The 23,005-nt window shown below is 49.3% G+C and overlaps 1 protein-coding gene across 1 annotated transcript in view; it reads left to right on the top strand.

Moving 5' to 3' along the window:
* The window catches only part of CDHR3 (cadherin related family member 3), a 55,064-nt gene extending 37,770 nt beyond the window's left edge, over positions 1 to 17,294 (top strand). The window contains 9 exon segments of the mRNA XM_045865045.3: positions 855 to 1,081; positions 3,084 to 3,255; positions 4,499 to 4,749; positions 6,578 to 6,759; positions 8,795 to 8,808; positions 10,241 to 10,272; positions 12,027 to 12,075; positions 13,685 to 13,882; positions 13,885 to 17,294. Coding sequence (XP_045721001.1) covers positions 855 to 1,081; positions 3,084 to 3,255; positions 4,499 to 4,749; positions 6,578 to 6,759; positions 8,795 to 8,808; positions 10,241 to 10,272; positions 12,027 to 12,075; positions 13,685 to 13,882; positions 13,885 to 13,982 — 1,223 coding nt within the window. The 3' untranslated portion in view covers positions 13,983 to 17,294.
* Positions 17,295 to 23,005: the final 5,711 nt, after the last annotated feature.

Genomic DNA, 23,005 nt, shown 5'->3' on the forward strand with positions numbered 1-23,005 from the left:
TCTAGGGACGCCTGGGTGGCTCGGTTGGTTAAGTGTCTGCCTTCAGCTCAGGTCATGATCCCAGGGTCCTGGGATCGAGCCCCACATTGGGCTACCTGCTCTGAGGGGAGCCTGCTTCTCTTTCTCCCCCTCCCTTGTGCTCTCTAGCTCTATCTCTCAAATAAATAAATAAAATCTTAAAAAAAAAAAATTCTAGGGCGCCTGGGTGGCTCAGTTGGTTAAGCGACTGCCTTCGGCTCAGGTCATGATCCTGGAGTCCTGGGATCAAGTTCCACATCGGGCTCCCTGTTCAGCGGGGAGTCTGCTTCTCCCTCTGACCCTCTTCCCTCTCGTACTCTCTATCTCTCATTCTCTCTATCTCAAATAAATAAATAAAATCTTTAAAAAAATAAAATTCTATACTCTGATCATCGGTTGCTAAACCCTTTCAAAAACTGTTTATTTTTCATCTTGTTTGTAAGAGTAATTCACGCTCATAACAGAAAATTTGAAAGAGACAAAAGGCATTCAGACAACACTGCTGCGAACCAAGTATGTGTGAGGATGTTCTTTGCAGTGTTGCTTATGATCACGTAGTATGAGCACATAATTGGCGTGCTTGGAGTCTATATAAAGGCATGAATTGTCTTTAATGCCTTACTCTATGGCTTGGATCATAGGGCCAGTTACCTGGTGCATGCTCATTAGCACAATTTGATTTTAATAGACTTGAAGACATAAAACATACAGTGTATGAGCAGCAAAGAACCTCCAAAAGTCCTTCTGCCCATGGTGATGGGAATGTGTGCTCCTGGAGTCTCCCCTTCCGCCCCGCCCCCAAAGCAGGACTCATCTCAGGTACTTTATTCTTTCAGCTCGAACCCGGGTGGGAGTAGTGCACGCCACCGATAAAGACTCCCCCCAGAGCAGCATCGTGTACTCCATCTCCACGGGAGGAGCCAGCCTCCAGTACCCAAACATATTTTGGATCAATCCCCAGACGGGAGAACTCCAGCTGGTGACGAGAGCAGACTACGAAACAACCCCCATCTATATTCTCAGAATCCAGGCCACCAATGGCGAGGACAGCAGCTCAGTCACTGTGAGTGGGGCCGTGGGTGTGTTCACAACAGCCCGACCGGTTGACTTAGGATCTTTCTGGCACCTTCCAGATGTGGCTGTAGCAATAAGGAATCTTAACAGGGCCCATCCCGCAGATGTAAGGGGAATGACTAGTGGTGTCCAGGACGGCACACTTGGACACAGCTAGCAGAGCCTAGGAAATAAAGATTGGCATCTGTAGGCCCAAGTTTGTGGGTGGCTGGGAGGTGTGCCAAGACTGATGACCACTCTGCGCAGCCGGCTTCCCCCTGTTACCCTTTAGATCTCCCTTCACTTTGGCAGTGGGCTAGCGGTGAGATGCATGCTTCCACAAGTGCGGTGTGGTTTTGTCGCTATGCGTAGTTTTGCCATGTTTCTACCCCTCCCGAATCACATCAGATAGGGTAGACCTTCACATGATGTGGCTTGACCCAGGGTTATGCTGCTTCTCAACTGTGGTGTTGCGCATCTGGTTAAATGTAGATGCTGAGTCGGCAGGTCTGAGTGGGTCTCGGAATCTGCATTTCTAACACACTTCCAAGTGGTGCTGATGCAGCTGGTCTGAGGCCACACTTTGAGTAACGAGGGTTTAATAGGGTTGTGCTGTCCATGGTTATGATTATCTGGAGATAATATGATGGCCGCGAAGACGGAACTATTTCTTGGTCTTTCCCATTAATAAAGTGAAGGAGCATAAGGCAAAATGAACTGTCGGCCAGTGGCAGGCGGCCCCGTGTGATACAGAGAATGACTGGTTCAATCCGGAGATGGAGTTCATGTCTCAACTTTAATCCCAATTTTCCAAGGGGGTCTGAGCAATGCTTATCTTTGTGTCCCAATTTCTCTCTCTCTTAAATGGAGAGTCACCTGATAACCCATTGCCTGAACAGTCCAGTTCCTCTGATGACTGGCTTTGAATTAATAGGACATGTTTCTAATGATGTGCGAGGCTCGACATTGCTAGCTGAGCAAAAGACGTGCTAAGCTGAAGATAATTGTCGTGTTTGTTAGGCTGGGTTTTTGAGAAAAATGAATGGACTCCACTCTGGGAGCTAACTGGAGTGAACATTTCAATTTATTCCCGGGCTCAGAAATAGCTGAAATCCCCAAATTTCAAAGGTAGAATGAACACGACTCAAAATTCATAAGCCTTTAAAAAGGGTGATGATCACGTAAGTCCCTTCCAGGGCTGACATTCTATGATTCCATGCTGGCAGGCGTCCCAGTCCGTACTTCAATTCACCAAGCATAAAAGACGACGATGAAACAGAAGAGGCTAGCTTCTGCTCCTGGCAGCTTAGGGCCACCGGCTTCGTAAAGTGCCCATAGCCCAGGTCACAGATGAGATCCCAGCTTAGCCAGGTCAACTCCTTCTATCCTGGTTGTTCTCAACCCTGGCTGCATATTAGAATCAGCTGGAGAACTCTTACAGAAGTGCCTGGGCCCCACCCTCCTGAGAGTCCAGTTCATCTGGTCTGGAGTGGGCCTACAAAGTGGAGCCAGAGCTGAGAACCATTGTTCTATATTCCAGAGTTAAAGACAGAACTTCCAATCTGCAAGGGCGATGGGCAAGGAACTATAGGGGGGTCACCGTAAATTCGTCTTCATTACTGGAAAAACAACTCCGCATCATGTGGGGATGAGCCCATGCTTCTAGATGCATGTGGGGGGTGGTATGTGAATGTGTATGTATATATTATGCACATAAGCACACACACACACACACACAGAACAGAGGCTAATAGCCCAGGACTTGGAGTAGGACAGACCTGAGTTCAAATTGCCTGGACTGTGCCGCTCACCAAATGGAACGGCCTGAGGTCCGCTACTTAATCTCCCTAAGCCTCAGTTTCCTCATCCGGAGAATGGGAATAATCATATCATCTAGCTCAGGGGAGGTTCCATGAGCTGGACCACCAAAAGCACCCAGCCCAGTGCCTGGCACACAGTAAGTTCTCCGTGAGCTTTAGCTGTTAACCATGACCACCTTCTTGCTGTTCTAGGTAACCGTGAACATCCTTGAAGAAAATGATGAAAAGCCAATTTGTACCCCAAACTCTTATTTCTTGGCCATCCCCATGGATCTGAAAGTTGGCACAAACATTCAAAATTTCAAGCTGACGTGTACCGACCTTGATTCCAGCCCCAGGTCATTTCGTTACTCCATGGGCCCAGGTACACGGTTTCCAAGGGCTCTTGGTGTTAGAGGCCTTAGCAGCTGTTTAGGGAGAAGGGGGTCTGTGCTCATACACTGACTGGAGCACAGTGTGTGTGTGTGTGTGTGTGTGTGTGTGTGTCAGGGGGTATTTTGAATGAGGGAAGCAAGGTTGAGGAACGTAACGGCCCTGTGCCTCCGAGTTCTTTGGCTTCCCCATCTCACTTAAGTCTTCCCAGACTCCCATCCGTGGTTGCCAAAGGCCCAAGGAACAGTGAACCCCACGGATGGCACCCCCCGCCCTCCACAATTCCCACCCATCATGGTGCATCAACCATATTAGTGTAGTTTAAATTTTTTTTGGTCCCCCTCCTCAACCACCTCTTTTCCTGCCAGCTTATAGTGGGGGCGGGGAATCCCAGTCTTCTCTCTGGATAATAATAGATTAAATAGATTAAATGCATTTTGAAATGTGTCCTCAGGAATTCTCTTCTACTCCATTCACTTTCTCTCTCTATACCACTGTTGGGGGGAAAAAAGAGCACTCTCAATGGAAATGAGACCAGAATAGCTCATCTAATGAAGTGCTGGGGCCAGAGATTGAAACCCAAACAAGCAGAGCAATTCCATGTGAAAGAGTAAAAATCCATCTTGGCTGCCCGCTGAGCCCTGGCGGAGCGGGAACTCTAACGGTAGGGAGCCTCGAGTAGGCGGTGTCGCAAAACCCAGGGGCAGGGACTGCCTCCACACGGCAGTTGCCAAAGATGGAAAGAATCCATACAGAGAACCCTCAGGCCTTTATGGAGCTCTTCGCTGCTAAGGGAGTACAAACTGCATCGTCTCCTGCTCCATTTACTGGTTTGCCGTTGGTAATGAGTCTGGAGCCACCAGAGGACTGAGCAAGGACGGCTTGGGTGGCAACCTTTCTGCCCCGGGCACTCGAAGCTGTGAGCCTTGAGCCCCAACCCAGCTGTGGGGGAGGTGGGTATGGGGTGGATGCGGGAGGACCTGGGACTGCGACCCAGGCCAGGCCAGGAGGCACCACCGGTGTGGCCACCAGGGTGGCCAGCCAGGTTCCACCCAAGGCGATGGAGTGAATTCGGCCCATAGCCTATCACCGACCTGGTGCTGGTGTGTCAGAAACACGGTCGACACCTGAGGCGTGGATGTTTGAGGAAGTGATGGAATGAAGCTTTCTTCTAAACCCCTTTCTCACTCTCTTTTCTTTCTTCTCCCCAAATCCTTATATCACACCGCATTTAGGCAACATCAACAGTCATTTCACCTTCTCTCCCAACGCTGGGTCCAACGTTACAAGTCTGCTCCTTGCGACAGGCTTCGACTATGCCAGTGGGCTTGACAAGATCTGGGACTACAAACTACTTGTCTACATAACTGATGACAACTTGCTGTCTGGCAGGAAGAAAGCTCAGGCTCACGTTGAAACAGGGACGGTAACGCTGAGTATTAGCGTCATTCCTCACCCCACCACAGTTGTCACCACGACCACCAGGGTAAGGGCTTTGGGACCTGGACTACCCAGATACACCCCTCGTGATGTACATCGATGGACCCCCTTGACCCAGGAGAAATCTAGGATGGGCTGAAAAGAGTTGAGGTGTTAGGATGTTGCCAGGAATGCCAACTATGGGCTGGACTGGAGTAGTCACTGGGCGGTAGACAAAGATCTGAATGAGACCTTGGATTTGTAGAACCATTAGCTTTCCCTATGTTGCTAAAGAAGAATGTGCATTTCTGCACTGACTTGTGATAGATCAGGTATTGACCACGCGTGGTGCTTCTGGCGCAGGAGCCAATTTTCATGGGCGTGTGGCCAGCAGCTTCCTTCACAACCCCTTCTGTGCTTGCTCGTAAGAGCCGTTGCAAGTCAATGTCCATGAAGGCAGGTAGCTGCTTTTATGCTCTTCTCCACTTCTTTTGAAGAGTCCCTATGCACCAGTCTGTACCCTACTCCCCACCCCCACTCCAAAAAAATTCATTGGTTCAACCTACAAATATCGACTGAATACCTATAATATGCCAAGCTCTTTGGTGAACAAGCCAAAAATGATCTCTGCTGTCATGGAGCTTCCAGTAAGTCAGTGATCCCCAGACCATCAGCAACAGCACCACCTGGACACCTGTTAGAAATGCAAATTCTTAGACCCACCCCAGAATATTGAAGTTGTGATCATCACCATGACCTCTAGGGAAAGATACTGGAACCTGGAGTCCTCAGCCACATCCCCAGAACTACTGGATCAGAAGCTCTGGGAGTGGGACCCAGTAATCTGTGTTTTTAATAAGCCTCCAAGGGGATTCTGATGTGCTCTAAAGTTTGAGAGCTGCTGATCTAGAGAGGGAGACAGATGACAAACAGGTATCCAAATTCATTCATTAACTACAGATTGTAGTAGATAGTAGGAAGCAAACAAGCCGGTGCCCATAAAACCAGTGTGATGAAGGAAGGGAGAGAGTCTCGGAGTCTGACAATAGGATTATCTCCTCCTGCTCCTGGGAGGGACTCTAACTCTTTTGCCCCCTTTCCTCCTGCGCCTAGGGAAAGTTGTGCCCTTAGTAGGCAGCCCCACACGTGCAGTGTGCTAGAGGAGAAGTCATCAGAACCTTAGCTACCTGTGACCGGTGGTCAAATTCCGTTTGTCCGAGTCCTACCATGAGCTGGTCCGTGTTCATCTCCCGTGTGCTGGAGTCAATATTACCCCAATGAACGGAGGCATAAGATGATCTTAAGGGCTTTCACTCGTGGTAGGAGCCAGTAGGCTCCCTTGAGTAAGGAGCTGCCACCTTACTGGGGCTTACATGACCTGACGGTGACATCTCCAGCCCCCAAATCTCCGTACCTTGTTTGGTACAGTCTTCTTCTCCAGGAAGCAAATGCCAAGCTTGAGGTTCCGCTGTGCGTCAGCCCTGCGTGAGCTGGCTGTGCAGCTTGCTGCGAGGGGACACTGCAAAGCCTACAAAGTGTTAAAAGAATAGCTTTCGTGGCGATGCCTTCCCAGTGCGAGGCAATGGCTATATTCGTCCCAGGGTTATGCCATGATTTGGCAGGGAAAAAAGCCAATGGGATTTTTAGTGTTTGGGAAGGGGAAGAAGGAGTAAAAATAGGCCTGGAGTTGCTTTTCGGTTCCCTACATTTTCCGGGTTTTGATCTCCTGGGTGCTTGGAAAGACTATAAATAAGCTGATGGGTTAAAGCAGCAAGAACCGGGAGCACACGGATGCCCCCGTGTACAGAGCAAGACCAAAGAGCAGAACCAACCCTTGACACGAGAGAGCACTGATGTCAAAAATGGCTCACCCGCTGCCCTCTCTGTCATTCAAGCCCAGGGTCATCTACCAGGTCCTGAGAAAAAACGTTTATTCTCCATCAGCGTGGTATGTGCCTTCTGTCATCACTTTGGGCTCCATATTGCTCCTGGGCCTCCTGGGACCCCTGTTCGTCCTGTTGGCCAAAGCCATCCACAGACACTGTCCCCACAAGACTGGGGAGCCCAAGAAACTTCCGTAAGTTGTGGGTGGGCTGGGCCCTTTCCACCGCTTCCTTTAGGCCACTGTTACCAGTGATGTCAGGAGAGGGAATGGAAGGAATTAGGGTTTCTCTCCAGGGCAGAGAGGGAGCCTGGAGTGAGGGAGGGAGAAGTCAGTGGGGGGCTGGCTCCCCTAGGGTCCTGGTACCCTCTGCCTCACCTACTGGGCCTGGTTTTCCTGGCACCTGCCCTGTCTTTGAAACATCCTCAGTGAAATGGGGCTTCCTCCTCCGGTGAACTTGCCCTGGATAAAAGCCTCAGAAGAAAAAAAGCCTGGTTGTGAGTAGGGATAGGATATACTGTGCTGGTATTTGTAGAATATTTAAAGGACGGGAGGGAATTAGAGAAAGCACAGAAAACTGCTAAGGGAATTAAGCTTTTGGCTCCAGTGACTCACTGGGCTTTTGTGTGACTAAATCATCATTGTTCTTTTGCATGTGACCCCAATCTTTCACTCCCCAGGGCTGGAAGCAGAGGCCTGTTTCCCCTCCCTCCTGTTCCCTCCTGCTCACTCACGTGCTCTTACCATGTACTCCGTGGAAGTGAGACACTGGAGTGAAATGGAGAGAGCGCTTCATTGTTCCAAGCTTCTCTAGACCCAGTTTCTCGAGTCTCAGAAGCTTCCCCCATGACAGCATGATGGTTCTGATCCTGCGGCTTTGGAGAGAGACAAGGCCTGTTTTGGCTCTGGGCTCACCATTTTCCATATGGCCTCAGACAAATGGTGACCTTTGTGAATCTCAATTCCTTATTTGAAAAGTAAACAGTCAAATGACAAAGGCAAAGGAAGCACTTAGCAGTGTTCCTGATGTGGAGTAAATGCTTAATATAGTGTTTGTTGAGTCTTGTTGCATTATTTTTTTTGTGGCTGAGTCCCCGTGAGCTCAGGATTCTAGGTTCCAAGTTTAGCTCTATGCTCAAGTATCTCGGGATGTTGGAACCTGAGTTTTGGCACCACGAGGGAGTGATGAGACTTCCTATACCTTTTAAAGGTGTTTTGAAGATAAACTAGTACTGTCAAATAACTTAAAATCTGTGGATGAAAAGACTCTACAAAAGTATAAGGCATTAGCATAAAGATGTGCATTGCATTTTGCCATATTTATTGGGGAAGTTTGTTGCTATTGGCAACCTTGACTTCAAGGTAAGAAATCCGTGAGCATCTGCTGAAATTAAAAGAGGCATTTTTGTTTGGGCTCTACTCACAAATTGATTTGGAAGAAAAAATTGGTTCCAAAAGAGTGACGCTTAAGCTTGTAAGGATGGTGGTGCTCCGTAATGGGGTTTGGACAGAAGTTCTTAAAGGTAGTCATCCACTAGACACTGCAACTCTCAAGCAGTTTATGGTTCCATGTACCTTGAACTTGGTTGCCTTAACTTACATCCAAAATATTAATCGTTTCCAACATGGTTGACTTAAAAAAGAAAAACTAGCTAGTAATAACAGGCTCAGGCCTGGCCTCCCTGGAAATTAGGTGTACTATATGGCAGCCAACGTTTGTCCAACAGCAAAGAAGAAAATTAGAGTCACAGAATTATGGAACCCAAGGTTATCCTGGGAAGGGGCTTAGCATCCAAGACCAGGTCTTCCTGTTATAGGAAAACGGGGTTTGGCTGCCAGCCCCTGAAGCTTCCTGCTGTGAGCCAAGTCTTCTGCTCAAGGTGGCTACTGGGGAGAAAAAGGAGGCGGGAAGAATTGCCAGACCCGCTGGTCATGCCCTCACCTGTGCTGTCAGAGAAAATACCTTCCCTCAAGTTCTATAAGGCAATAGTTTTCAAACTTACCAAACTCCTAGAACCTCTTAAGTCCCACACCAACAGTGCTGGAACTGCTGTGTTTGGAGCAGGGGTGGGAGCCCAGCCTTCATTTTAGTCCCCAAGCCTGGCCCCTCTTTTAATCAATCCCTGAATCCCAAGGAACACAGTTGCCCCAAGGCTCCAAGTTATTATATGTGAACCAGAGCAGAATACTTTCAGGTTAATTCTTGCCCATCTCTTGTTTTTCCCCACAGGGTGAAGAAAGGAGGTATGTACCATGCCTATTCCCTTTGTTTGTGGCTGTCACTGTTGTTGGGTTTTGCTTGCTCTCTTGTACTAAATAAAAGGGTTCCAACTCAGCAGAGAATCGGGGTGCAGTTCTGCCTCGGTGTGTTTTCAGTCGCGTTTTCTGTGGCTGAAATGAGAGGTCAGATGTAGCCGGAGAAAGGAAAGGGCAAGGTGCATGGTGCCATTAGGCGCTCAGATCTATCCTCTGAGTCCTGCCTGTTCCCTACCCAGACTTGCCTCCAGCCAGCTGAACTGAGGCACCTAGAGGTCTGTTCCCCGCCAAGCGGGCCAGGAGTGATGAATTCTCCAGGAGTGAAACACAGACAGTATCTACTTGCTGCTGCACGTGGAGGGGTGGGACCGCTCCCGAGGACAGCGAATGCTCTGTATTGGACACATGCCTCTTTTGCAAGAACAAATGACACTTTATTCTCAGATCGTAACGGATTTGATCATTTTCACAAGTTATTTGGGTCAGGCAAGTCGGAAAGGGGGGCGGGGTGCAGTCAGATGGGCGGGGAGAGTTGAGGCGCTGGTAAGTTGAGCAAATTCCCATCTGAATAAGGACGCCAAGCCTAAGGGGATGACAGACCCAAGCCTGGAAAGTTGCTGTTTCGAGGGGAATCCAGGCTATGGGGAGAGATGGGACAGAGGATTGGAAAGCGTGTTTAAAAAAAGCCATCTTTTTTTTTTTTTTAAAGATTGTATTTACTTCTTTGAGAGACAGAGAGTGAGAGAGAGAGAGAGGGTAGAGAGGGGGTAGGGTCAGAGGCGAAGCAGACTCCCCACTGAGCAGGGAGCCTGATGTGGGACCCGATCCTGGGACTCCAGGATCATGACCTGAGCTGAAGGCAGTTGCTTAACGGACTGAGCCACCCAGGCGCCCCAAAAAAGATTGCTTTAATCACTCAATCCATAGGCGTGCGTAGCTGATATGCACAAGGCACTAAGCAGGGTTAGAAATTTGATTGTAATGGTTATTGATCATATCAAATGAAATGATTTTAATGAGGTCTTCACAGACTGTCACCCACCCTAGTTACTTTTTAAAAGGGCATAGGGAATGGATTCAAAGAATCCTCACATTACGAACAAATGTATCAACTGGATCTTTCTTTCTTATCTTTCAGTAAAAAGCTAATTACCCAGGTCCAGTAATAGCAATAAATTGGGAAAAGAGTAACATTCAAAAACCAATTCTGTGTATTATTATTATGTGTATGCATGTGTGGGGGTGTGTATTTTTCTGGAAGGTAGAAAACTGTCAATAAACATTTCTGCATAGAATTCCTCGTCGTGTCTGCAATACTAAGTTCAAAGCCTGTTTAAGAGAAATCCCATTGTGGAGGTAGAATTTCAAGGTCAATTTAGTGTCCAAGGAGCTTCACTTCTATCTGTTCTATTCCCTGCAGAGATGAAGACTACAAAGCCAGAGGTTTTGGTGGTAAGTGTGGTGGCCGCAGGGCACCTGGCTTGGGTGACGTGTGGTGGGCCACTCCCCCGCCCCTCTCAGGCAGACCCTGCCACAGCCTCGTGGGAGTGTTTATCATTCAGGGAGACGCTTGTATTTGGCCACTGGAACAGATTGCTGTGTGACGAGCTCCTGATAGAATTTGTTCCCTCCACTGAACATGTCTGCTGATATATTTGCAGAAGAAGTGGATTTCATAAATATTGAATAGTGGTGTTTATTATCTACACCAGCTCTCCAGGAGAGTGAGTTGCCTTAAAGACCAGAAATGGAGCCTCAGCCTTCAGCGATATTTATTTTTTCTTCACCGTTCCACAACCTTGCGGAAATGCAAGGGAGACGGGGCACAGCTTGGTCCAGGGGTGGGCTCTGGCCCACTTGGCCGTTGACTTTGCAGACTCCCTCAGCCTCTTTAAGCTTTAGATTGCTCATCTGTAAAATGGGAGTGAGAACACGTGCCCTGGGGTTGCAGGTTGAGGAACTACCTTGAGAACTGTTAAGAGTCACGCAAATGCCAAGTGTTACAAGATAGCTGGAGAGTCTCCCCACCGCCCCCCACCCTTACTTCCTTGTTTTTCTTTACTGAACCTGATCTGCCCACTGGGAAGTGACAGAACTTGAAGGTGACCCCTCCAGTCTCCCTCACCCCCTGATAATAAGATTCTGTTATGATCCAAGACCCATAAATGGGGGGAATGATATGCACAATGACAAACACTATCCAGTGCTCTAGAATTTCTGTTTCAGGTCCGTCACCTAAGTGCTTATCCAGACAGGCCTGTCTACACTCGGGAGGAAAGGGGGATCTCTTATCTCCTTAGTCTTAGTGTCTAAGGCAAGTCCCCTTGGTGATGCCACTCAGAGAGCACCTTAGAAATATGCATTAAATTAATTAAATAAGTAAATCCCCATGACCATAAAAAGTGTAGCTGCTGAACTGTTCAAATGGATAAAACCCATATGGTCTCCATTTCCTCTGTCATGGGAGTTGGGGAGCCGTGGGTCAGTGCGTAGATGATGGCTGGTGTGATTAGAACCCCCTAGACTCCAAACATCATCCTCATTAGCATGCTAAAGAAGGGCACCTCCAGAGGGCACCTTGTGAGAGAAGGGGGTGTTTCCCTGGGGACGGAGGTCAGGTCCCCAGAGGGTGGCACAGAGAACAGGGGAAGGAGGGGAGCTGGAGCACCGGGCGTAGGGAAGGCAGGCCAGGCCCAGATGCAACACTGTGTTGGCCTAGGCAAGGGGACACAGCCAGAGGCCACGGGTGGGAGCACGTGAGTGCTTCTCTCTGCCTGCCACGCCCACCTGCCTGACAGATCCCACTTAGGCAAAGGAGGTCTCAGCCAGGGTTATGTGGCATTTCTGCTCTTCTTTCTGTGCAGCTTAGACAGCCTTTACTTGGGATGCTTTCCTGCCTCCCAAGCTGGATTAGATGTCCTCCTGGCCCTCCTGGGCCCCGAGCATGCCAGAGTCCCACGTCCACCTTATCACTCTATGTCATGCACCTGTTGGCAGGGGCTCCCACTGACTACAAGCTTTGTGCAGGCAGCCCCCACACCTGTCGTGTTCACCACTGTGTCCCCAGCATCTAGCACGGTGCCTAGTGAGTAGACAAGGGTCAAGAAGGCCCTGGGTCAGGAACGCAGCAGGCTATGAGGATGAGTGGCCTGGCAGGGCGGGAGGCGTGCAGGGCTGTGCTTGAAGCTTTCTCTTTTCCTCCTTAGGAAACAATTCAGATGAACTCTGTCTTTGATGGAGAAGCCATCGACCCAGGTAATTAAGTGGCAGTGCCATCCATCCAAAAGGTGTTTTTCATATTCCAGGTGGGTAGAGTCACGGAGGACCGTATCCAAGGTCCTGCCCTTAACTCAGTTTGTCCCTCCGTTTGAGGGTGTTGCCTGACCCTTCCGCTGCCATCCCGGGGGAGATCACCTCTGAGCTGGCAGATGCCAGCCGGATTTCCACCTAAAGCCTCCCGCCCTTGCTAGCCTCCCTTCCTAAATCGCAAACCAACTCAGGAGACTGGTGCATTCTGCCTGCCCTTTGGAGCTCAACCTCCTCCCCCAGTCCTTTCTGAATGCTTCTAACACCACCCTATTGGTAGTGAGAGAGATGGAGAAATGGCAGGCTTGGCTCCCTTTTCCCCTAGATCGGGGCCAAGAATTTCTTCTTGGTCGGCAAGATGAACATAAGGTAAAGCTGGCCTCCAGAGCTCCCCTCACCCCCATGAAATCAGCTCCAAATTTAGCTCCTTTACACACATCCCTCCACTTACAAAGGCTCAATTATAGATGTGAATAAAGGGAAGGAAACCAAACTCGGGAGGCAAGTGTGCTGGCTCCCTGCCATCCTCACATGCAAGTGGCTCGGTCCTTCTCGGAAGGGTGGCTCCTCTCCAGGAGAGGCTGCTGCCGCTGCCGGAATTAAATTTCCCTCTATTATTAGGTACTTGTCACCATAATGTGCCCACATTAGCATAAGTGCTGGTGGGATCTTCTGCCGAGAGGCCACTCATAGCAAGAGCAGGGGATCGCCTGAGACTCCATCTTCTGGGGCAAAAGCCCGGAAGGACCAAGGCTGTCATCGACATTCATGTGCTGAGAGACGGAAAAAAGGAAGAGAGGAGCCAACTGCACTGATGTGAACGAGCGCACCGATTAGTGCCCGCTGCTCTGGCTCAGTCACACGGCTCTCTCGCACCATCTCCACAGAGGCTTCGTGTCTGTGTCCATGAATCTCCGCTAACCTAACATACGTAAAAATCAGAGTCCTTTCCTCCCTACTCCATGGCTTCCTTCTTGTGTCTGGAATTCAGGGGGCTTTTAAAACAAACCCATCAGGGGCGCCTGGGGGGCTCAGGCCATGAAGCGTCTGCCTTCTGTTCAGGTCATGATCCCAGGGTCCTGGGATCGAGCCCCACGTCGGGCTCCCTGCTCAGCGGGAAGCTTGCTTCTCCCTCTGCCCCTCCCCCCCAGCTCAGGCTCTCTTGCTCTGTCTCTCTCAAAAAAATAAATAAAATCTTTAAAAAAAAAATCAGAACATAATGGGTAACCCCATTAGAAACTGAACCAAATGTATCCAAAGCGGACATGGAATTCAAGATTTATGTGGCTTTCTAATCTTGCAACCGAGAGCCTGTCCGAAGTCTTTCTATCCAGGGAGGCATGATATTTGCTACCTCTGTGGTCAGAGTCCTAAAGCTCATAGGAAGGGCAGGCTGGTGAAGATTGTGCCATTCATGAGCCTGCTTCCTCTCTCCATGATTCACCCCTCCTAGCGCCTTTCCTCTTTCCCTGGGGTAAGAAAGGAGCCAGGTAGAGATGGGGGAGGAGAGCATTTGAATTCCCTCATTTATATGGTGGTTATATGTTTTTTCCCCTAGTTACTGGGGCAGTATATGAATTCAACTCAAACACGGGAGCCAGAAAGTGGAAAGATCCCTCAACCCAAATGCCAAGATGGAAAGAGCCAGACCCCCAGAGAACTGCTCCGAGTAGAGCTGTCGCTGGGGAAGGGGCCAGGCCACCGAGGAGCACCGGTGAGCGAGATGGGCTGAGCGGCAAAGCTCCAGCTGAGGACGCCCCCGTTCCAGAAACCAGAATGGCAAGCCGGGCACCCCAAAGAGCAGAAGCCCAGTCCTCACGAGCAGGGCTTCCCCCAAACTGCACCCGGGAAAATAACAGGTATCTGGGTGCAGGCCCCACATCGCAGCAAGGGGGAGGGGCCTCGAGTGTCTCTGGGAGACTGCCTCGCCCTAGTTCCCATGAGGGCAGGGGTGGGAGCATCAGGGGTGAAAACACGGGCTGAAGGACTGAGAGAGCCAGGGCCCCGAATGGGATGTTTAAAACACACATAGTTGCCCTTTTCTGAGACAGCACGGGAGAAATTTCTCTCGGGTCTCTGTCCTCTGATCAGATGAACTGTTAACTTTTGGATGTGGAATCATGTCTCTTCTTCATGTGGACTGCTGGGAAGCTCCGTAGGAAGTGCTCAGGACTTCCTGACATAAATACTGAGGGCTCCCCTCACAGCGGGTTTCATCTCGATCCCCTATCCTTGTGTAGCACCACTCCAGTTTCTTCCCTGATGAACACACAAAGCCACACACCTTCGGAAGTCACCTCAAATGTTTAAAAAGAAACAGAGCAGTAAAAAAAAAAAAAAAAATTGATGAATAAATAATCAGTTATTCATCTGGGGAGAAGAAAACACAATGGACACCTTCTTGTATTTTTTTTTTTATGAAGGTGTAACTTACGTTCAATCAAGTGCATGGATCCAAGCTATTCCACTCATAATAGGCTCCCCTCAGAGGCAGCCACTCTTCTGATCTTGATCATCCTAGATTAGTTTTTGCCTTTTCTGAATTTCATATAAGTGCAATCACACAGAACATGCTCTTTTGTGTCTGGCTTTTTTTTTTTTTTTAAGATTTATTTGTTTATTTTAATTTTTTTTTTTTAAGATTTTATTTATTTGCGAGAGAGAGAATGAGAGACAGAGAGCATGAGAGGGAGGAGGGTCAGAGGGAGAAGCAGACTCCCCGCTGAGCAGGGAGCCCGACGTGGGACTCGATCCCGGGACTCCGGGATCATGACCTGAGCCGAAGGCAGTCGCTTAACCAACTGAGCCACCCAGGCGCCCCTATTTGTTTATTTTAGAGAGAGAGAAGGGGGGAGGGGCAGAGGGAGAGGGAGAGAGAATCTCAAGCAGACTCCCCACTGAGCTCGGAGCCAGACTCGGGGCTCGATCCCACAACCCTGAGATCATGACCGGGCCGATACCAAGAGTCGATGCTTAACCGACTGAGCCACCTAGGTCCCCCGATGTCTGGCTTCTTTTGCTCAGCATCACATCTGTGAGATTCATCCATGTGGCACTATAGATTAGTGATTCAGTTCTCTTCCACTGTGTGTCCTCTTCCATTGCAGGACTAGGCCTCAGTTTGTTTATCCATTCTGCACTTGGGTGGCTGCTTCCGGTATTTTACTATTATAAATCCCATCGCTATGAACCTTCTTGTGCAGGTTTTTTGCTGGGCATAAATCTCTTATTCCTTCCGAGCATATTCCTGAGAGTGGAACTGTCAGAGCCATTGCTGGCGTTGGCCGAGAATTCCAAAGCTGGTGGCGCCAATGTACATTTCCACCAGCCATGACTGAGAGTTTCAATTGCTTTACTTCTTTGCCCACACTTGGTGTTGTCAGTCCCCGTCATCTTAGCCATCCTGGTTAAAATTTCTCTTGAAATGAAATCACTCTTTCTCAAAGTTAAAACAACACCCACCGTCCCACCTCCGTGCCCTGTTCCTCCCCTACCTCCTGCCATCGGAGGGAACCACAGGACCCAGAGGGGAGACACAACAGGAAGCTCTAACCAGTCATACAACTGGGACTTTCCCCAGTGGGCATGAACAATACTGAAAATAAACGGTAGCATGATGGAGCAGAAAATGGAACTTTCCAGTGTGTGCCTAGTGGAGGCTGAGCAGGTCTTGCTGTAGCTCTATGTCCTGCCTCCGACCCCTCCAGCTGCTATGTTCCTAATCTAGTAACCAGAAGAAAGGCCCAGCGAGAGTCTATTAGAGCAACACACCCCCTTCTCAGTTGGGGAGCCAGATGAGAACTCCCCAGGCCCACAATCCTGCAAATGCCGAACTTCGAGGGAGCGGCTGTGTGTTCATTGTGTGTCTTTGCACGAGGGTGACTTCTTAAGAGAAAGAAACATTGAAAAAATGCCCTGTCCGGCCTAGAACAGGCGTGATTTATTAATAAGGGTTGGTTGCCAGGGAACTCCCTTGAATAGATTTAAATTTTGCAAAAGGAGGCAGAGCTGTTCATTTGTGGAGGTTAAAGTGGGTGAAGTGGCTGATTACCCATTTAAGACTCCACAAGTCTGTGGAGCCCTGAGTAAAATGCCTTCCTCAGAAGCTCTCAGCCTCAATGCAAGTAAAATGAGGCTCAGAGAAGGCTGGAGGAGGACCTAATAACTGTTTACGAGCCCATTAAGGATGATTAAAAGGAGAGCAGTGAGCAGCTGTTTCCCCTTCTCCAGTGATGACAGGGCAGGAGGGAATTGGGCTTGGGCTTCTCGGCCAGAAGAGATTTAAGTCAGGCACAGGGAGGGACTTCCCGAAGGCTAGGGTCTGTTTGAGGGCTCAGTTTCTCCCCTGGTGATGGGCAGGAAGAGCCGCTTGCCTTCCAAGCCCCAAGATGGGAGCCTGGAGGAAGCCAAGACATGGGGTCAGGAGTGGCCCCAGGTGAGGCGTTCTTTGGCCAAGAGAAAATCTGCTCTTCCCTTTGCATATTTGGTTCCTGGGTGAGGGGAAATCAGAAGTCTGAGGTCCAGGGCTGAGGCCATTTGTTTTCTAACATTTACCAGGTCTGGGGAAAAAAAAAAGTTATCTGAATAAAATAAAGCCAGGGAGTGCTACGGATCTTGTGAAAAATTTCTCACATTTCCCTTTCAAGGCCTTAAACACATATGGACTTCTGTAGCTAACTTTGAGTTGCCTGCTTCTGAGTCATAAAATTGGGGCAGGGATGTTCAGGGATTAGACCACAGAGGGACCCATCATTGTTGAGGGATGTGAAACCACGTGGTGAATTCTGGAGTTTAAGCTTTCCGTCGCGCTCCGTGGGAAGCAGGGTGTTACAAGCATGTGCGGCTTGCGAACAGAAACCAGGCATGGACACTTTCACTCCTCAGAGCCCTCTTTCGCATCTGTACTTCTATCGTTTGCCTTTTTTTATGGAATGTGCTTTGTGATGGCTGAGAAAATCCAAGCGACAAAATGAGTGAATATTGAAAAGGATCGCTACTGAAACTTGGCGTTTCTCATTTCATACTTAATGTGCGTGTTTATAACTCCCATTCATTCAATAAATATTTATGGAGCATCTCCTGTGTGCCAGGTGTTGATTCATGAGTAAACACAGCTGCCCCAAATCCTTGCCCTTGGGGAGCTTCCGTTCTGTCTGCTACGGCTGACCTTAGCCTGCTGATAAGCCCTCCCCGAAGATTCTACTCCCCGTACCATCCTGGCCTATTCGTTTCTTGGTTCCTTGAGTGTGTGTGTGTGTGTTTTTAAGATTTATTTATTTATTTGAGAGAGAGCAAGAGCGTGAGAGCAGGAGGAGGGGCAGAGGGAGAGAGAAAGAGAGAATCCCAAGCAGACTCCAAGCTGAGTGCTGAGCCTGACGCGGGGCTCGATCCCACGACCCTGAGATCATGACCTGAGCCTAAGCCAAGAGTCAGGATGCTTAATCGACTGTGCCACCCAGGTGCCCCTTCCCTTGAGTGTTCTGTCTGAAAGATAAATTAACCCAAACCTTTCTGGAAGAACAGATAACTCAGAACTATTTAAATATTTTTGTAAAAGACTTAATGGGGAGCCCTTCTCAGAAAATAATTAAGATGCCGAGTAGAGGGCCCCGGCCTTGGGCTGTCAGGCCAGCATACAGTTCTGAGCCAGGTGGGACTTCCGTGTGTAGAAAATGGCAGGGTCCCGGGGCCAGGGAGACATCTGATCCAGAGCTCAGGGAAAAGGTCAACGATAGGAGGGGTGGGGGGATGGGGAGAGACTCAGACCACCTGTTTTGGGGGTGAGAGGCGGCTCCTGCTCTAAAAGGGAATAATCCAGCTGGGAAGATAACCAGCTCATGAAGAAGACAACCAGCTACCACACGGGCACTTTGTGGGGACTAAATGCATTTCACAGGAAGTAAGTGCTGGAGAAAGCAGGCGTGGGCCACAGCAGTCTCTGAATATAATGCAGGACCTGGAACCTGCGGGACCCCAAAAGTAGAGATGAGTTCAAAGTGGGAGAGAAGAGAAATTTTGAGCAAAGGCGAAAGCACTCAGAATCCCAGCCTTCTACCCATGTGCAGCCGATGCTTGTCCTGTGTAACCTGAGTGAATAACCACAGCCCCAGACGGAGCCTCCTGGGTATGTAGCAAGCACTCAACAAACATCTGTAGCCTGGGACTGAATTATGCCAGCTTGCAGGGGGTTTGCTATTCAGGTCATGCGGCAGAGCCACGGTGTTTCTGACTAGACCTGGACAAACATTATGATATAGCAAACAGTCACCATGTGCCTATGAGGCACCGGGCACTATTTTAGGCTCTGGGGTTAGAGCAGTAAATAAAAACAATGTTCTTACCACTTATGTCCTAGTGAAGGACGAGAGACTGAATATACAAACGAACAACGGTCGGACCGTAGATAAAAACAGAACTCTGACCTATAGCCTGCGGGAAAGCAAGCCCTGGTCCACAGTGAGCGGCACAGGACGCCAGCCTTTTGGAAGTCAGGCTCGCCGGAAGCCAGATTGCTAGATCTAGTAACAGTCTCGGAAGGTGAGCAAGAATGTCTGTGCCAATCTGCCCAGAATGGCCAGGGCTTGATGGATTACGACAGCTTCCCTAACTTTATGTCCACTTCCAAATGAGGACCAACCACAGAAAGCCAAATATCCACTCCTCACCAGTCCCACAAGATGCACCCCCTCCAGTGAGCCCGCCAACAGCTCCCCATGCCGACAGACCCCCGGCAGACCACACCTGAAGCCTTCCCTCTGTTGCACCATAAAGCTTTCCTGCTCCTCTCCTTGCCTGTGAGTCTCTGCAAGAGTTCGAGTGGTGCGGCTGACCCCCTTGCTGTTGTGAGTTTTGAATAAGTAGTAGCTTTCGCTTTTCTCATATGGTTGGTCTGCGTTTATTTCCACGGGAATGATAGACAAATGGATTATACATATTACATATGTATCTGTGTATATATATATATATATATAATCCATGTGTCTAGGCATGAAGTGTTAATGGTGGTAAATGCCACTGAGAAAAATGAACAGGGTCAGGGTTATGGAGGAAGGGGATGGCCCCTTTAACGAGGGTGCTCAAGGAATGCCCCCGTGGTAAGGGAGAAGTAATTGCTGGAAGTGGGGAAAGAGCCACACAGGGAGCTGGGAAGAGCCTCCAGGCTGGAAATACAAAGGCAGGGGCAAGCCGAGAATCAGTAGGAGGAACAGGGTGATGAGCATAAGGACTGGAGGTGACTGCAGAGGGGTGTTTGTGGGGGAGGGGGCATGTATCTGTGGGGACAGGCTGGGAATGTGTGTCTGTGGGGCGTGTATGGTGAGGGGTCGGGGGATCGTATGATCATCACGTAGGGCTTTGTGGACCCTGGTAAGGACTTTGGCTTTTAGGGAGCCACTGCAGGGTTTTGAGGGGTGATATCATTTATGTTTTAAAAGAATCTCTCTGGGGGCGCCTGGGTGGCGTGGTTGGTTAAGCGGCCGACTCTCGGTTTCCGCTCAGGTGGTGATCTCTGGGTCATGGGATTGAGCCCTGAGGGGGGCTCTGGGCTGAATCTGCTAGGCCCTCTCCCTCCCCGCCAGCTCCAATAAATAAATAAATACAATCTTAAAAAAAACCCAAACATCTCTCTGCTGATTTGAGAATAGACTTCTGGGAGGCAGGGAACGGGGCTGGACGTAGAGACCAATCAAGTGGCTATTGGATTAATCCAGATACGAATGTCGGTGGCTTGGTCCAGGGTGGCAGAGGTAGAGGATGGTGGGTATAAGGAAACTTTTTGAATAAGGGTGTGTCTCAGCTAGGAAGGAAGTCCTGAATTCTCTCAGGCCCTATTCCGTGTTAGATAAGGCGCCCCAGCAGGGTCTAGCCACATGGTCAGTGGAAGCTCCAGCTATTTCAGAGAACACTCAACAGTTCCCCCCAAATGCGACTGGCCCCATGCCTAGTCTGTGACATCTGTCCCTATTGGGGAATGGTGGTCACGTTTGTGTTGGGGAAGTAAAGAGAACCCCTCAGTGTTTCTGCTGCACTGAACTTCCTGTCAATATTCCAAACAGGCTTTGAGGAACCAGAGGAAAGGCACATAGATTTTCTAGGTCTGGAGCCTGAGTCCTGCCACAGGAAAGGTGACAGGCACCTCACTCAACCCAAGCCCTGCACTAGATTTGCTCTCAGGCTAAAAAGTACAGTAGTCCCCCTCATCTGTGGGGGGTACATTCCAAGACCCCCCCCAGTGGATGCCTGAAATGGCAGATAGTAACGAACGTTAGATGTACTATATTTTTTCCTATACATACATAAAATTTATGATAAAGTTTAATTTATAAAATAGGAATAGTCAGATATTACTAACAATAACTAATAAAGTAGAATAATTATGGAACAATTATATCAATATGCACCTCATTAAAATGTGACTGTGGTCTCCCTCTCTCAAAACCTCGTATTGCCCTGTACTCACGCTTCTCCTTGTGCTGACGCGAATGATGAGGTGAATGGCTTGGGCATTGTGACATCGACGTACCACCGACCTTCTGATCATATGTCAGAAGGAGGACCATTGCTTCCAGATGGTGGTGGACCACAACTAATGAAAATCTCTGAAAGCAAAATCACAGATAAGGGTTGACCACTGTCCAGTTCTGATGAAATACCTTTCACCAGGAAACCTGAGTTGTAGGAAAAAAATTGTTCCCTGGGACTCCCCAAAGAGTCTAAGTTCTTCGGAAGCTTGTCTGCTTCGAGGGATGTGTCCAGGAAAATCGAAGCCTTGTGATTAGATCTTGCGAGACAGTCCTAACTTAAAATGGTGTATCCTACAGTCCCCATGAGCACAAACTGTAATTATCAGTCCTGATTTGAGGTTAGGAAAACACGATCCTTGTAAATCTTAAGACCAAGGCAAAACATGCTTAGGAGCTCTGCTTTCTTCCTATGTGTTTCCTGCTGGGTGGGGCTGGCCCAGTGCCTGGAGGCGAGCAACCTGCTGCCCACACGCTGAGCCCCAGCATCCCCGCGGCTCTTTGATTTCTGTGGCATTGAGAAAACTCGAGGCAGCCCCAGCCCATTCAGAGCCAGGCACGGCTGAGGGAGGGAAGCTGGTTAGTCTGATTTTATAGGCAAAGCTCTCCACCCCTCCCCGCACTGCCCGTCTCGTTTCTCCATCCACAGTAAGAACATGCTCCAGCTGGCATGTGAAACTGTCCTTTTTTTTTTTTTTTGGTAACAATTTAATTATTCATATTGTGATTTGATTCACATACCATAAAATTCAGTGGTTTTTAGTATAATCACAAAATTGTACAACCACCACCACTACCTAATTCTAAAATATTTTCATCTCCCTCCAAATAAACCCCAATCCCATAAATTGTCATTCCCTATCCCCAGGCCCCGGCACCTACTAATCCATCCGTCTTTATGGATTTGTCTATTCAGGATGTTTCACAGAAACAGAATCATACAGTATTCGTCCTTTTGTGGCTTGGCTTATTTCATTCAGCACAAAGTTATCAAGATCTAGTTCTGTTACAGCAGGTACTAGTACTTCATCCCCTTCTAGGGCTGAGTGATGTTCTCCTGGATGAGCATACCGCATGGTGTTTCTCCATTCATGAGTTGCTGGATATTTGAGCTGTTTGCTCCTCTTGGCTATTATGGACAATGCTGCAATGAACGCTCATGTACCAATTATTTTGCAGGCACATGTTCTAATTTCTCTTGGACTGTCTCTAAGAGTGGACTTGCTGGATCATGTGGTAATTCTAGATCTTTCTGAGAGACTGCCATACTTTTCCAAAGTGGCTGTACCATTTTGACTTCTCAAGAGCAAGGCATGAGGGTTTCCCAAATTTTTAAAAGAAAGGGAGGCACCCTCAGTCTAGGTTGTGGTGTGGGGCATTCAGCCCTTCACAGATCCTGCCCACCGTGGCAGGAGGAGTCGAGGGATCGTCTGGAGTGCGGGTCGACCTCACGGAACTTCTCCATGACAGCTTCCTCTGCACCCGGCCCGTCTGCGGCTATGTCTCTACCAACCTCAGGATGGCGACTGTGGGTCTAAGATGTGCTGGGCACGCTGCCTGCATGAACTCATCCTCACGGCACTCCTTTGCAGATGGTCCCGTCACCTGCATTTCACAGATGAGAAAGCCGAGGGCTGGAGAGATGAGGGGACCTGCCCAGAGGTCACAGAGCCAGGGCAGGAACCTGGGGTGCCTGCTCTGAGCCTAAGCGGGAAGGGTTCGGTGATGCCCCTTGATTTGCCTTCAGGTGGGTAAGGTGTCAGATGACAGAATACTCAGGTGGATCCTCTGACCGAACAGCGCTCTTCCCTGAAAGTCCAAGGCTTCTCTTGGCTGCAGAAATTAAGCCTTCACAGAAATAGCGTCAATACCAGCTTCTGGACCAGCAGATACGCCCCATGAGGGTCTGTCCTTTCCTGCCTAGCTTGGGTTGGGATCTGAAATGGCCACGGGCCTCCCAGAGTCCTGCGGAGCTCAGAGCACTGGGCTTTGGGAGGCGTAAAGGCCGTCTGTTCTTCCTGAGCACATTCCCCACCTGTCTGCCGCTCAACAGAAGCAGGCTCATCTTGGCTATGAGTATTCGAGTGCCTTCCAAAGACAGTAAATCAAGATCTGGGTCACTGAGAATCAGCCCCCTCTTCTAAAGGCCGATGGATGGGGCTGCAGTTACTAACCTGGACCAGCAGGGGCTCTTTTCACCATTTAGCTTCTTCCACCTAGTAGTCTAGAAACGCCTTCTCTCCGCCTTTCCCCAAGCTCTCCAGGGTGTGTGGCCTCAGGGCCTGCAGAGCAGCCGCGGGGCTCCCACGGTCGGGACTCTGCCGTGTGGGCACCCACAAAAACCCACAGCAGCCGTGTGG

This window comes from Mirounga angustirostris, unplaced genomic scaffold, assembly GCF_029215605.1.
Source record: "Mirounga angustirostris isolate CCGP_5_RB_7025 unplaced genomic scaffold, mMirAng1.0.hap1 SCAF_12, whole genome shotgun sequence".
NCBI classification, from domain to species: Eukaryota; Metazoa; Chordata; class Mammalia; order Carnivora; family Phocidae; genus Mirounga; species Mirounga angustirostris.